The sequence below is a fragment of the Rhopilema esculentum genome, chromosome 12, assembly GCF_057945365.1.
Source record: "Rhopilema esculentum isolate cy_ngs chromosome 12, ASM5794536v1, whole genome shotgun sequence".
Taxonomy (NCBI): domain Eukaryota; kingdom Metazoa; phylum Cnidaria; class Scyphozoa; order Rhizostomeae; family Rhizostomatidae; genus Rhopilema; species Rhopilema esculentum.
The window spans coordinates 659,323-675,000 of NC_142826.1; the positions used below are offsets into that span (position 1 = coordinate 659,323).

The window sequence follows — 15,678 nt, forward strand, 5'->3', positions numbered from 1 at the left end:
TGTTTTTCACAACATTTTGTGCAAGAGCCCCCCTTGAATTCAAAAATAAGCTGAGGCTGAGGCACTACAAAACGTAACTTTGATCAAAATTGTGAAACCAAAGGAGTGCCTCGTCGGTAAATTTTCAACACAACAAATAATTTTCCCTTGCCCCCTCGAAAGTGGGGGGAGGGGGGCAAGGGAAAACTTAACACTCATAACAAAAGATTTTGATAAAAGCTCTATTAATTTGCAAAACGGTGGGGTCATGGTTACTTCGTCGGAGACCTTGTTGCCTTTCTTGAATGATAGTGCCTTTCCCTTTGACAATCGTTGCCTTTTCGTGCACTTTCTTTTTAACAGGTTTTGGCGGCCCTTTGAACATTGAATCGCCTCCGGCGCCCCTGATTTCTGGTCGCTGGGGGAGGCGTGGGCACGTGCCTCAATCTTGAAGCAGAAATAGGTGTTAACAAACACAGTGGATAAGAGTTGTTGTTGTGAGCTCCATATTGTGCCTAAAAATCTCTACATCAAGGTAGTTATATTCTATAATGACGAAATGATCAAATATGATCATACATAAATCAAATATGTGCGAGCCGAAAATATCCATGCATCTGTTTAATTCATGCCATTATTTCCTAAATTCTGCTTGATTCAGATCGAAGGGCAAAGAAGAGCAGGGTTCAGAAGGACAAAGCAGCACAAGGTTTACAGACCTGTCAACCTTAAATTTTCAAAACCTGGAGATTTTAGATTTTTCCTAAAGAAAAACATAGAGATTTGGTCGAAAACATGGATTTCACAGTAATTCGTTAAGGGAATAAATATACCTGATAAAATGTTGTGCTCGGCAAACAGTTTATGACAAAAGTGATCATGAGACATGAAACGAAGAAAGAAAATGGTGGCTGGGCTCTTCGGTTTTCAGTTGGAAAATGTACCTCTAATAGCTTTAACAAAACTGAGTCACCTGACAATGAAATGAAAAAATTATCGCTCAAACTATTTGCTCACTATTACCATTTCTGAAACGACCTTTGCACCCCTTCTAATCTATATTTAAAAGATTACCCAGGATAAATCACGCTACTTATTTCAAAAATATTCATCTCACTTATATCTTCATTCTTGATTGCAGCTCGTTTCTGATGCAAAACAAAAAGATAAAACTGAAGCAAAGCGATTAAATAACGTCCGTATACTGGAGATAGCTAAAGGAAAAGCAAAAATTGAAGTCCAGGAAGACTGTGATCTTTAACTTGACAAATCTGGTCATCAGACAATTTTAATTAATTACTACAAGATAAGAAACGAGAATCTTATTCTCACGATGTACAACAATTTACCTCTATCAATAATCTACGTCTATATATATAAATATATTTATTTATATTTCTGTGTCCATTTACACATTTTCAAATGCAACATTGGTCTTTGGTCTAATATACAAGTGTGCATCATCGAATATTTTTGCTGTTTCCAGCATTCACACTTGTCTTTTGAACTAATCTGGCTCAACTTTAGGAGTCTTGAATCAATCTTGCTCATCTTTAGGAACCAGAGACTGTGCGACGACGAGCAGTTTGTTGTCTTGGGGTGCCAAGATAATCTCATTCTTCTTTGTTCTCATACGAATAGCGACTAATTCATTTGTCGGGTCAATGTCCCTAATTGTGGCACGGGCCATCAGTTCCAAGGGTCGGCTGACATTAGCATATGCCATGGTTGCTGTCCCATCGGCATTAGACATGATTGGCAGATCATCTTCGCTTAAAACGATTACTGTGGTCACCCCACTGTGCTTTGTGATGCGCTCCAGGGTATCCTCCACAGCGGTGGACCTTGGCGTTTTAGGCCTAAAAATTTCCATCCCAGCGTTACCTACAAAAAGTTAAATTGATTTTTAATAAGAATGGTGAATCACAAACATCTAGATATAAATCGTGTTTTCTGTTCAGATCAAATACTGGGCAGGTCATGAATTTTAATCGAATTAATACTTAATTAGTTTAAAGAAAACAATTGAGCATCCAGAATTTTTAAACATATTCTGAAAATATAAATCACCCACAAATGTACAGCTTTGCATAAAATTTGCAGGAAACCAAAACCAGATGAAACATTATTTGGCGCGACAGTGGATTATGAAAATAGAATAAATAATTGAATGGAACTCACAACTGTTAATGTGGGAGTCAAAAAGTCCGTGTTAGTTGGAAACAGGGTAATATGTCCGGAAAAGAGGGTTAAGAGCAGATTAATACGTCGTGAAAAGGGAGTCAATACACTAAGAGAAAATGGTTAAAAACAGGGAAATACGTCAAAGAACGAGGGTTAAAAATAGGAAAATACGTCCATAAAAGAGGGCGAGAAACTGGGCAATACGTCAAACGAAGGTTATTAACAGGAAAGTACGCCTAGGGAGGAGGAAGAAAACAGGAAAATACGTTGGCTTAACAGAACAACAAAGTGAAAACAGTGTTATTTATTCACCTTTTTTAGCTTAAATGTAGACACAATGGTGTTTTAAACAAAAAAGTTAAACAAATAAAACATCAGTAGCTCAAAAATGCAAATCTAGTCTTCTTAGAAGTCTTCAAACATTATATCCAAGGAGTATAGCTACTAAGGTTTGTAATAGATATCGAGTAAGCCAGCCTTGAAAAGATAGGGGAATCGAAGACAATTAAGAGAGAAACTATCAAGCAAACTGCTTTTATCGAAAAACGTAACACTTATTACCAGCAAATGTAAGGTTGTTATTCTTCCTGGATTGTAATGAAAGACACAATACTCACTCGGGTGCCCAGCAGCTGATAAAACGGCGGATTCTTAATCGAATTTGTTAAATGCTTAGAAAGCAGCGACTTTAGGCTGTTGCTGTTGCAGAAGCTGATGAATACAGTTCGAGGCACGTGTTATCCAAGATAGGACAAAAACATGAGTATGTGGGAGTTCAGTCTTTAAGCAGTGGAGGAGCACATACCAGCATACGACAAGCGCTCCTTATCTACTCCTCATCATTTGTACCCCTACTATCATATCAATTATTAATGGAAATCAAATTTCACTCAACACATTTCAATCTTTCCATTCAAAAAGGAACCATTTTCGCATTTTCATTATAGCATTGGAAATGAAATAAGTCTGCTGGTTTCAAATATTTCTAGAAAAAGCGGCTGCATTAAAAAATTGTTTTTCAAACTAGAGCTGCAAGTTTCAAAACATCTCGACGTTTCAGCTGGCTTACCTGCGATTCTATTATTCCAAAACTGTATAAGATTGAATGAGTGATTCAGGCTTCAAACGATATACCTTCAATGACGAATACCGAACCACCCGAGGCAGTTGGCATAGTAACATTTCCGTTTCATTCCCATGGCAACAAAAAACTAAAACAACCACTGGGGCTAGAATGGCTTCTTTCGCCTTTACAACTGACTTGTTTATCTTCCCAACATATTGCTAGTTGATAACAAAAACCATATGATGTGTTGATTTCATTAAATACATTCTGTGAAATTTTGGAAACTTATTCTTTTTCTATATGTGAAATAGAATAATAACATAATAAATGTATACGAAAAAATCTCTCGGTTTCTAAGCTTTGGTCTCTTTACAAGATAGGCTCGTGGCAGAATTATTACATTTGGGTTATTTCATTGGAGAAGGAACGCCAACTTGAAGTTGTTCAATTACTGTAACAACTATGGGAGATCAATCCGATAAAATGATATAAAGTGATATTGGGTTGAGTTAGAACAAAAATACTAGATACTAGATTCCATACCTCTTTTGAGATGAAGGGGAGACCCTCGGAAGTCTGCACGTCGGAGGAATGTGTTGCTGCTGTTGTTGCCTTGAGATTCTTTCATTGTGACGGGCTATTATTTGAAATTCTTTACTTGACGCTATATTATTAATATCCTAAAGGAAACAGCATCATTTAGCACCATGACGACACAGAAGGGGTTTTGCAACAGAAAATGCAGATTTAAAATGGATTATGAAAAACTAAAAATGGAAAACGAGCAGTAGGGTTTTAAGCGCTTATAAAATCAATCTTCGTCATTAAATCGGTAAATGGCTTCTTTAAGTTAAGTCTGGCATTACTACCTCCACAACGTTGCTCAACTTGCTTCTCAGCTGCTGAAGCCTCACCCGCAACTGGTCCGATCTGCTGAGCTCAGTTCGCTAAAAAAAAGACAATCGATAATTCATTGCCAAAGACGTCTAGTGTCTATGTCGAGAATGATCACCCCAAAGATAAACAAAATAGCAGTTCCATAGAAGAAATATTTATATCAGGTAAATTTAGACACATTTGTTTACGCCAAGTGTAGAGTGTTTTGACAAGATGAATTGTGGATTTGTAAATCTGCGTCTATTTTTAACAAAATATGTTGTCTTGTTTTAAACATTCTGCTAACTGTGGATAAAAAGGTGGAAAAAACCCAAAACATTGACGCATCGCCAAAAATATTGAAATATTGTAGCATCACCATAAGAACATTAGATCCACTCGAAATTAACGAACATGGTTTATGAGAGAGAAGACAACATATGTTGTCATACAAAAGTTAAGATAAAGAAAAAATATTTGAGTGGAAAAAGACAAGCAAATGATTAATGGAGCATAAAGCTACGCCAAAACGACTGGATACTGCCACTGAACCTGACACTATTCCGCGTAAATTTTGCGTCGTTTTGCCACCTTGTCCAGTCTTGTTCAGCGATGTTGAGCGTTTTTCAGTTGACTTTGAAGGAAACCAAAAATGTTCAGTGGACAGGATTAAACTTCTTTTGTTCATAGATATTGTAGAGAAATGTCCAGTCGTTTTGCCGCCACTAAACCTTTTTGATATCAAATGTCCAGTCATTGTCCAGTTCGCGCATGCGCAATTGATGTAATAGAATGGATTTGGCGCGATTTTATTTTCCATTTAATTCGACGATAAGCAGGAAAAAGCATTTCATCAGTAATGATGAGTCTTTTGAAAAGAGTAGTTTTAGTTCCAAAGAGGAAAGCGATGGCAGAGAGCACAAATACGGTGATTATGATGAACCTAGCATGCCTAACCATTTTTTAATAATAGTCATTCTTCAACAGGGCAAAAGTTCACTGGACATTGTTCAGTCGTTTTGCCGCCACTTAAACTTTCTGGATGTCCACACACTGATCAAAGTGGGCAATGACCGGTGCATGACCAGTGCAAATGTCCATTCATTTTGCCGGAGCTTAATACAGTTTATAAATTGTAATGAATAGCAACATGGTTATATAGAGAAAGTGGCCTTTGTGTATATTGTCTGAAAACTTCTCAATAGCTTGACTGGATCTCAAAAGGGATCTAAAACAAAAGAAAAAAGCAGTAAATGATAAATCTTTACTCACATTTGAAGCGATTCTCTCCTTTACCAATTTCTTCATTTCATTCACAGCATCTATATCACAGAAAGGATCCTCTTCAATCTGGAAATCTGCCTCTGATGAATCCGGACTTCCACAAGACACCGAATTTTCTTTTACGGTTGTTAAATGATTTTGGCGCTTTACGGGTTGCTCCTTGACCAAACCATCACGCTCAGCGGTAACGTTTTCGTCAACAGAAGAAAGATGCTCAGAAACTTTATTCCCAACCATCTCTTCACCGTCAAAAGCATGGGATCTGAGTTCTGAATGGTCTTTAATTCTCAGATTGGTGCTAAATTCGCTAGTCTCTAGTTTGGGACCTTCCCGTCTTTCATAACTACTGACACTATCACTGAGATTCGATCTATATATGGAGTCTACATTACTGAACCTGCGCTTGAAGATCCTCCATCGATGCTGAATCACCAATGCCGAATTGTCTACAATACTATGCCCCGTCCTTGCGCCAAAACTCTGCAAAAGCTGAATTTGCTCGTGGTCGCTATTCCCTAATGCTATGTCCAATGGTGTCACGAAGTCGGTCTATTACAAAAACAAGAAGAATTTTGATTTTGATAAAGTAACACGTCATGAGACTTTCAGATAAAAAAGGATTTCTTGCTTAGTGGTACAAGAAAGGACAGAGAAATATAAGCTGGAGAGTAACTGATTCTAAACTATTAATGGTAAAAAACTTCATAATTAGTTTATCAGGTTGCTAATAACAAGAAACTAGCGAATAAATGCAATAAATAACTGCAGCAAAAATAAATAACACCCATTCGTGTCGATAAAGAGCTGATAGGTTTATGGCCAGAACACGAAATGCAGGAAACTATCTTTATCCGAAGGGAATATATTCGTACAGTATCCAAAATGTCAACAGGAAGCTATTTGACATTAAACAAAGCTCCGTGCAGGGGCGTAACTTGGTCAATGCCCTCTGCCCTGCAAAACTGAGTGGTGCCTTGCAGACCTCGAAGCAAAGGTTTGTCTGAAGGTTACTAGGGAAAGCTTTACCGGTGTATATTTGTCTTGAAACAAACTTGAAACTTGATTGCCTATGAAATATCTATTTCTCTATGTAAGCGCAAATTAAATGTCAAATTTTATTTTCCTTCGTAATAAAGCTTGTATCTCATGGCATATGATTTTTTGTACATGATGTGGATAGCCTGAGTTGGAAATTGGGGGGGGGGGGGGTGTCTGGAACTCAGGCTAGATGTGGACGGCGCGACAAATGAGTGTTTACGTGAATAAGTTAATAATTAGATCAAACCAAATCGGAATCTTAACAGTTTTTTCTTTATTTATTAGAGCTGCTGGTCACAGCAATAAAAATTAATACCTCGTTAGTTGTAACCAAGGCATTTGGGCTGGCACCGCTCTCTAGGAGCGCTTTGGTGATTTGGAAGTAGCCTTCTGCAACCGAGTAATGCAAAGGGGTGGCACCGTTTGTGTTTTTGACAGTTGCTGGGCAGCCACACTGCAGCAGAAAATTCACACAATCTACGAAAGAGAGGCAGCAAAATCCACTCAAAGTTTTGAATGGAAACAATGCAAAAGCATCCACTCAGTAAAGAATATACTATAAAACAGTCGTCGTGTAAGATTAGGTAATTTTTAGAAAGATATTTTAGGGAATGGCCGGAAGACAAAAGCACCGATCAAAAAGAATACAATCAAACTAACACACTTAGAATCGTGGTATGAAATTGATTCACATGCACACAAAAATTATACTATTTATTTTGATGCAGCGTTCTGAAGATACTTAAGATACATAATAATCGTTAAGAAAGCAAGCCATTCACGGTGAACTGAAACCGAACATTGTGACATTATAGTGCCAACAAATCAATTCGTCTCTTTTCATTTTTTCCTGAAAAGGACAACTGCTCACACTTGGAAAACCAACGTAAAACTGCTGCAGAAATACGGCTATACTGATTGACAAATTTTAATTAATAACAGTAAAATAAACAAATTGCAGTACAATGCTTTGAAAAATTGAATAGTGACCTTCTTTTCCAGCACTTGCAGCCTCATGAAGGGGCGTGTCCTTTTCGTTGTTATGCACTGTCATATTCGCACCAGCAGCGAAAAGCAAGCGCAAACACTCAAGTGAACCTGTCAGCGAGGCACTATGGCTTGGACTAGAGGATAGAAAATGAAAATGCAAGGATAACAAGAAGAAAAATACTGGCTCAGTGGTGGAAATTGTAAGGATGTAGGGAGATCTCAAAATCGGATATTTAACCTATAGGAAATAAAAAGGGAATATAAACTAGAAAGGAAAGGCTCAATTTGTCCAACTTTCACAGCGTCACTGGCTCAATGCAAGACTCCGTTGCAACAGCAATGGCGGCGGAAATAGATTATATATGATAACAAGCTTATTACTCCCCACTATCCAGCTCATTTAGGATATTACAGACGAAGGAGTTAGTAAAAAAAATATAAAATGTAAGATTCACAAAAAATAGATTCGATATTAAAGATACAGTGCAGAATTTTGTGCAACAATCCTCAGCCAACAGCATTAAATTGTGCTGTAACTATTCATAAACCAAGCATTTTAGCATTCTATTTATCGAGCAAAATGGTGCAGAGCATTAAGATAACAATAACGTTAGACGAGAAATTTTCTTGCGTTTGGGTAAGCTAAGACTAAGCTCACCTTTCTCCTAGATCATTGACCAAATTCGGATCAGCTCCAGACTGCAGTAACATCCCAGCAACCCTTGCGTGTCCTGCAGAACAGGCATAAAACAAGGGGGTGCAATTTCGCTGATCGTGTGGATCCACTTCAACAGGTCGTGTTGAATATTGATTTATAAGGAAATCAGCAGCACTCTCTAGACCCTGGAGAGCAACTAAATGCAATGGTGTCATTAGCTCGGAAGATGTTCTTGCGTTGGGATCATCTCCATTTTCAAGAAGAATTTTCAAAATCTCCACATTACCTGCAATTGAGAAATAACAAAAATTTTACCAAACCACAGCAAATGAAGTTTCGTTACAAAATATTGCAGAGCAATTGGAATTTTTTAGATGTTTTGAGTTCATATAATTATTGAGTTCATTGAGTTCATATATAGTTTTTAGTTTATAACTGTTTGTAACGGTAAGTTCTTGAGCAGCAGTGCCGTCGGAACAAATCTCATATTGGGGGGGGGGGGGGCTGCCTATTGTTTTCCTTCTCATTCAGTACACCGTTATAAAGGAAACATACTACAGTTTGATAATTATTGGGGGGCTCCAGCCCCCCCCAGCCCCCCCGGTTCCGACGGGCCTGAACAGTACTGTATTTATCAATTGCATGGGTATCTTCTAGAAAGCTATTCGTCAGCTATTGTTTCTTGCTCCTTTTTGAACTTCCATAATTGCCAGATTCCAAATGAAATGGCTGGACTTAAAAATTTTGCATTTCCCTGTGTTGTTATTTGGATATGTGTTGTGTTATTCAAAGGGTGTTGGTATACATGGTAATGGGGGGGGGCAAGAAGCAAAAAGGGTAGTGACAGGCCTCGCAAAGCCCCCTGGCTGCTAATTAATTGCACTTAGGTACAGGTTCCAGAAAGTTCAATTGAAAATGAAACATCAAGCCCATCACGAATCACCTGATGATGCTGCCCAGTGAATTGGCTTCCTTCCTTCAGAATCACCTGCGTTCATACTGACCCCTCTGTGAAGGAGGGTTCTAACAATTTCACATCTTTCATCATTCAATTTGTCACTTTCATCAATTTGACATCCATAATGCAATGGAGTGGCACCATGACCATCCACTTCATCAAGTGGCACTTTGAATTCAAGCAACTTCTGAAAACATCCCAAGGTGGCATAAGCTGTTTTGAACAGAAGTTTTGACATTAAAATTAATGGCAAAGTAAACACATTTGTGAAAATTGTACATGAACAGCAAACAAATGAAATAATGTCTGTAACATCCATAACTTACGCACATAAACAACGCTCAAAGTACATATCAAAAGTTGAAATTCCCCAAAGGAGAAACAATGAAAAGCTCAAGCTTGTCCTGAAAAAATTCAATTTTCACTCCAAGTCAATTTACCGGTGGCCCAATGCATTAGAGAATGTCCTGTAAGATCCTTAGTAGCAACATCACAGCCATTTTGCAACAGAGCACTTAAAACTTTCACATTTCCAGCAATAACAGCATCATGTGCTGCAGTATGCCCTTCTTCATCAACAATGTGAATAATTTTCTTATTCTCTTTGCATAATAAGTCAACACAACCACAATGTGTGTTGTTTACAGTGTGATGTAAAGCTGTTTTTCCTTCATTGTCTTGATCCAAAGTCCAAATCTGTAAGGTAAAAGAACTGTTTTCAATTCTATTATATTTAGCATTAGCATTTCTTTGCTTAGCTTGAAAGATGAAAAGATCTGACACATAAAGTTCACTGATAACATGACTTCATAAATCAATATAAGAAGACAATGGTTTATAACTGGTGCATAAATACAGCAGGAAACCTAATGCTAAGTATACATTTCTCTTTGCCACTGCTATATCATTGGAGGGCTGTTTTGATCAATTAGTCACAAAGCAATGACTCTTAATCCACAGTGATTTTAAGTCTTGATTCAGAGGTGATTCAGAGGTGTGTTACCTTCTGAGCAAGCAACAGCTCTACATTCTTATCAAAGCCCATCAAGCAAGCATATATAAGTGGAGTCCTCCCCAACTTGTCTTTAACATTCAACAGAGTCTTATTGACTGTCTTCGTCAAAATATAAATGCTTTCTGGGTTTTCTTGACAGGCAGCTAGATGTATAGTAGTGAAGCCATCAGGGTCTTTTGTTGACAGTGAAGCTCCATGCTAAAAGATACAAAATATATTGAATACTACCAACCAGTTTTCACAAGTAAACAATCTAGACTGCATAATTGTCTCCAGCAATAGAAAGACTCTTGGTGACAGGTAATGAAATTGCTTATTCTTTACTTCACTTATAGGTAAGTGAGCAAAACCATACTTCAGATCCTTGTTTGGTAGTCTGTACAAAATAATGCTGATGATGACAATGATGGTGATGATAATGATGCAAGACTCACACCCATACCAGTAACACAGAAGAGTATAATTGTATGTTTAATGCAAAAAAAGCAAAATCTTTTTATAAAGAAACAACTTGCCTTTAGCAATAATTCTGTAAACTTCCCAAGTCCTTTCTCAATAGAATGTACAATGATTCTTCGCATATCAGGGCCAGCACCATTTGGATCTGATTTAGCAGCTAGCAGCAGCTCAAAGGTTTCAAAAGCTGAAACACTTAGTGCAAGATACAGTGGGGTTCTGTTGTGACCATCAGTACCATCTATAACCTAAAAGGAACAAATGTAAACCAGTAGCAAAAACTTTTTTGACAAAGACATCAAACACTAAAGGTTAAATCTGACACACTAATGGCTATCAAGATGGAATGTTAAAGAAACTAAACAACAAGACATGAGCATGGCAAAAAAGCCAAAAGCTAGCTGTGAAAATGAGAGCAATTTGATCAATATGCTTCTTTTATGCTTTAAAAATTTTGGTCAGAATCAATTCCTACAAAAGTTGATTTTACTGTTAAAGTGGAATGCAGAAATCAAGTAAAGAACAAAAGATGCAAAAGGATTTAAGCACAACTACTATATTACAATTGTACTTTTTGTAGAGTGTTAAATGATTTCACATGCCATTCATCCCACTTTACATAGTCTTTAACAAAATTCTAATGACATTATGTTATTCTAATGGCATTTAAATCCACAGTCTAACATTTTGTGTGGCTTTTTAAATTCTCAATAACACATCATATTCCCACTGCTTATTCCTTCTATGTGGCATTACTTATCATATGACTTTATACTCCAAGTGGCTTTTCATTTTGTACAGTGTTTCAAATTTCATATGGCATTTCAAATTTAATACGGTGTTTTACATTTCATATGACATGATGCATTGCCGCATGATGTGATGCATTTGGCGTTGGTGGGAAAATCAAGGCAAATGAGTCAGGTTTTGGCTTAGGTATTGACTTTGCATACAGAACAAATATCTAGGAGAATTAAGCCAAACAGCCCACAAATCATTCATCGAAGAATTGCAGTTGCAGGAGAAGACTGCAATGGAGCACTTACTGCTTTCATTGTTGCTGTACAAGGCATTTTTCTTTGGATACTGTGTTTCCTCTAAAGAACGCTGTCATGTTTATTACAAAATCCAGCTTTTTGGATGTGGTGTTTAATAGAGGATGGTGTTTATCAAAGTAGGGTGTTAAATATAAAATAAAAGTTTATCAAATGAAAAATGACAACAAGAAAAGTGCCATGAAAAAAGATCAAAACAGACTATAAACAATGTTTTCTTTTTCCCAAAAACACGTAATAAAGATTGTGTGAAAAATTTATCTAAAGTTCACAAAAGATGTGTTCACGTCATCAAAATGTCAAGAATTGTCAATATACCTGACTCTGCCAGAGTCCTCCCCTCCTTGACATAACAATTTTCATGGCTTTTGAATAGTAAGTGTAGCGTTCTGAATATCAGAGGATAGCGTTCTTTAGAGAAAATACAGTAAGTAAAAATTTTGATATGGTTGGTGATACAGAATTTCTCCATGTTGTTGCTCACTACCTAAGAAGATATCCAAAACAGTCTAGCCATCCTAGGGTCAACTCGAGAAATATCTGGGGCACTGTTTCCATATTTACGGGACCCAATGGTGCGATTATTGATTATGTGAGTATGAGGCCATGTTGCCCATATAGGGTATTATCTGAGGATAGGGTAACGGAAGGTCTAGAAAACAGGATAATCATGATTGTTTACTTAAATCTTACCTCTTTTCGGGCCGACTGGCAAATAAAATCGATAAATTTGTATCTAAGTTTCTCTGATCTAATGCCAATGGCGAGATGCAAAGGACTTAGACCAGTCCCATCCAGAAGCATCAAATCACCACCGGCCTTAAGCAAAATTTCAAGAAAGTCAGCACGCCCATAGAGGACACACCAATGCAGAGCCGTCCTGCCAACACTATCTTGAGCGTCTATATCTACTCCACTGGAAACCAGGAAACGTACACATTCTACAAAGTTGCTGTGTGCCTCTCCTTGTCGTGAAGCTGCACCATGAATACACTTCAAGATCAAAGTGTTACCCTCCTTGTCTTTTGATTCTATCAATGAACCAAACTCTTCCCTTGTTTGACAACTTTCTCGAGATAGGACATGTTTCAAGTCGTCTATGTTACCATATTTTGCTGCATTGAAGGCAGCCACAGCAAGCTCATAGACTCTAGATGTCTTCCGACTTGCTTGAATGCTTCTACTTCTTCTTTTAATCTTCTGTGGCTTTTCGATTGGAGGTTCAGCCATTTAAAAGTCAAAACTTTAAGCACTAAAAGCCTATGCACATAATGTAACGAGAGCAAATGAACAACAAGGCAACATCAACAACACCATGATCATAACGAGATCAAAATCAAAACAATGAAGGCTGCGAAGGCTGCGAAGCCGTTGTTGGGTGATGGGTTGCGAATTACTCTGACTATCATGATGCCACCCTTTTTTCAATTTATTTTAATAGCCTCTTAATATTTGATATCAAATACACCATATATTTGATGCCACTCTTTATTCCGATCTCCTTGTCCTGTGGAGAAAAAATCTCGACTAAAATTTAAAACTGGAAATCATTTCAATCACATTCAACAATATTTCTCTTCGGAAGCCCCTGCTTATTATAATTTTACAATTCGGACTTGCCCATGAACTCCTTATTTATTACAACCCTCTGTTTATTCTATATCTCAAGGAATCCTACAGCTTGACAGAATTTCACAAACGCTGTTGCAGCAAAAGCCTCTGTACGATGGCAATTCTTAATAAAAAGGCTTGAGATAAGAATACCAGGCTATCTGTAACACAGCCTAAGAATTTCAATATCGAGTTAGGTTCTGTTGTGTATATTTTTTCGCGCATCAATCTATCTACATAGGCTGAATTTCTTAAATGTGTCGTTATTGTGCGATAGTTTAGGATCAAGTACCCCCAGTCTAATAATAGCATTCTCGGACAGTTTTTAGACGGATCGTGTTCAATGTGTCAAATTACGTTTCGTTACTTGTAGCACTGCCGATGCCTTTTAATAGAGTAGGCCCCTGAACCCTAGACGAAAACTAACATTCAGGGACAGAATTCAATATGGGCCTGGTTCTTATATTATTCAGTGCAGAAAATTGGGCGATGTACGAAGCTTTATACTGGTGGCACAATAGCGGAGATTTTAAAAACTGGGGCTAAAACATGTGCGAGGCCCTTTAATTAAGCGTAGATCCCCTTCTGGCTCCTATAAGCGCGGGGCCTGGGACCATGGCCCCCCAGGACAACCCTAAAGCCGCCATTGTTCAAAAACTTGCACGATTGTGCATATTCTTTGACATTAGTGCCTCCGCTACTAGATTATATTCAACATTCCTGGAGTTCTGTTGTCAATGTTGCATGATATCAAACAATGATATTTAGATTAACTGATGACAAACTTTTTATTAAATCTGAACGATTTTATGATATCAATCAAGTGTCTATTGACTATAAAAAGCAAAAACATTAAGGCATTGTGTAGCAAGGTACTCATCTGACCGAATCAGAAATGATCAAGAATATCTCCTTAAGGTTACTGTTGTTACAACTAGCATAACACAAATAAATTTCTTTCTCTATTTAACTTAACAACTAAATAATTGAACATAGCTGAAATTAGAATATTCAGTCAAAAGTTTTGGCTAATTCTTTGATCAGTGTCTCTCCATCGTGCAAGTCCTTTTGACCCAGACTACTATCGACTGGAAGTAGTTCTGCAATGGGAAGTGATAATTAAAGCTTTGTTGCAGATGTGCAGATAAAATCAGATTAAATGGTGTGGGTTTAATAGTAACAAGCTTGATCATAAAAATGCCCTTTACAAGCCCCAATATTCTAAAGGAAAAGAAAAGCCGTCACAAGGAATTTCAAACATTACAAACATTAGCTTACTGTTAAATAGGGAGGAGTTTAGATACTTTCTCTAATGGTTTAAAAAGGAAGAAAATATTTTATGTTAGTTTTTTAACATGACTGTGTTGCTAAGTTTTCTATGACTTTCCTCATATTCTGGGGAAACCCTTGCAATCTTGTGTGATCAGGTAGGAAAAATGTTTAAGCAATTCGCGCTTTTATTCCAGATGATATTGGTCAGGCTGGACATCTCTATGTTGATGTACCGAATTTTCTGCATCAATGTTTGGAAAAAGGTTCTACACTTAGCAAGAATCTGGTTTGTCTTAACTCCGATACACATTTTTTGTCACATCTTTGCAAAGTCAATATATCGGCTGCCTTAAACGCTTTGACCCTTTATTTTACACTCTCTTTGTAATAAGTAAGTGAGCTAAATATATTTTTGTATTTCAAACAGGACAAAGATTCAAGTTTTTCCGATGCAACTTATGGGAGTTGGTGACTTGTTTCAGCCTTTAAGAATATTTCTAAGATAGCTTCAGCTATTTCTTGCTCAGTAAGAAATAGCCAATAGACTTCAATAAAAGCAAAGAAAAATGACTATAAGAATAAAGAAAACATTAAAACACAATGCTAACCCCTTTCACAAAAGATTCCAACGAATTTGTGATTGCATTGGCAAGAGTAAGTGTTGATTTCATCAACACAGGTACCTCCATTCTGGCATTGGTTACCTTCACAGTCATCGATGTCTGAAAAATACAACAAAGTAACAATCTGTCATTAAGTGTTAAAGCAATTCTTAACCAGTGTCGTAACAAAGACAGATGATGCGTATATTTTAGAGATAAAAAGCATACGCAATAAATAGGCTTGCATTGTCTAATTATACAAAGCTATTTCTTTTAATAAGGCATTGCTTTTAAATCTTGATCCCTTGATGGCTGCAATTAAATCTTTGGACACGTTTGATTGTACATTATGGATTAGAAAAGTTCTCATTTGTTGCTACTACTTAACAAAGTAAAAAGCATCTCTCTATTACACATCAGTGACACTTTATTCAGATTTACCCAAAATTTCAGAATCTAGCTCTTACTTTCTTCGCAATATATGCCATTGAATCCAGCTCTGCAGCTACATTCATATTTTCCGTTTACATTCATCGTGCAAACGCCTTCGTTCTTACATGGAGTACTTCTGCAATCGTTGACTTCTAAAGAAGCAAAGGAAGATTGCTACAGAAATGCTATAATCAAGCAAAGA

The 15,678-nt window shown here is 37.2% G+C and overlaps 2 protein-coding genes and 1 pseudogene across 3 annotated transcripts in view; all 3 read right to left on the bottom strand.

Moving 5' to 3' along the window:
• Positions 1-459: 459 nt before the first annotated feature.
• LOC135681682 (uncharacterized) lies at positions 460-12,865 on the bottom strand. Its single transcript, XM_089111824.1, has 12 exons — positions 12,253-12,865; positions 10,564-10,752; positions 10,037-10,246; positions 9,474-9,729; positions 9,019-9,246; positions 8,076-8,361; positions 7,418-7,551; positions 6,744-6,904; positions 5,378-5,938; positions 4,099-4,176; positions 3,773-3,909; positions 460-1,863 (listed from the first exon to the last, which is right to left on the bottom strand). The coding sequence occupies exons 1-12, from the start codon at positions 12,787-12,789 to the stop codon at positions 1,860-1,862; spliced, it is 2,781 nt and encodes a 926-aa protein (XP_088967950.1). The 5' UTR covers positions 12,790-12,865; the 3' UTR covers positions 460-1,859.
• LOC135681683 (dynein light chain roadblock-type 2 pseudogene) lies at positions 1,517-1,852 on the bottom strand (annotated as a pseudogene).
• A 106-nt stretch (positions 12,866-12,971) lies between the features above and the next one.
• Positions 12,972-15,678, bottom strand: part of LOC135681165 (uncharacterized) — a 21,589-nt gene continuing 18,882 nt past the window's right edge. For both annotated transcript variants that reach the window (XM_089111829.1, XM_089111831.1), the window contains exons 11-13: positions 15,512-15,628; positions 15,051-15,164; positions 12,972-14,270 (exon numbers count right to left, since the gene is read on the bottom strand). In XM_089111829.1, coding sequence (XP_088967955.1) covers positions 14,182-14,270; positions 15,051-15,164; positions 15,512-15,628 — 320 coding nt within the window. In that variant the 3' untranslated portion in view covers positions 12,972-14,181. The remainder of the gene's footprint in view (positions 14,271-15,050; positions 15,165-15,511; positions 15,629-15,678) is intronic.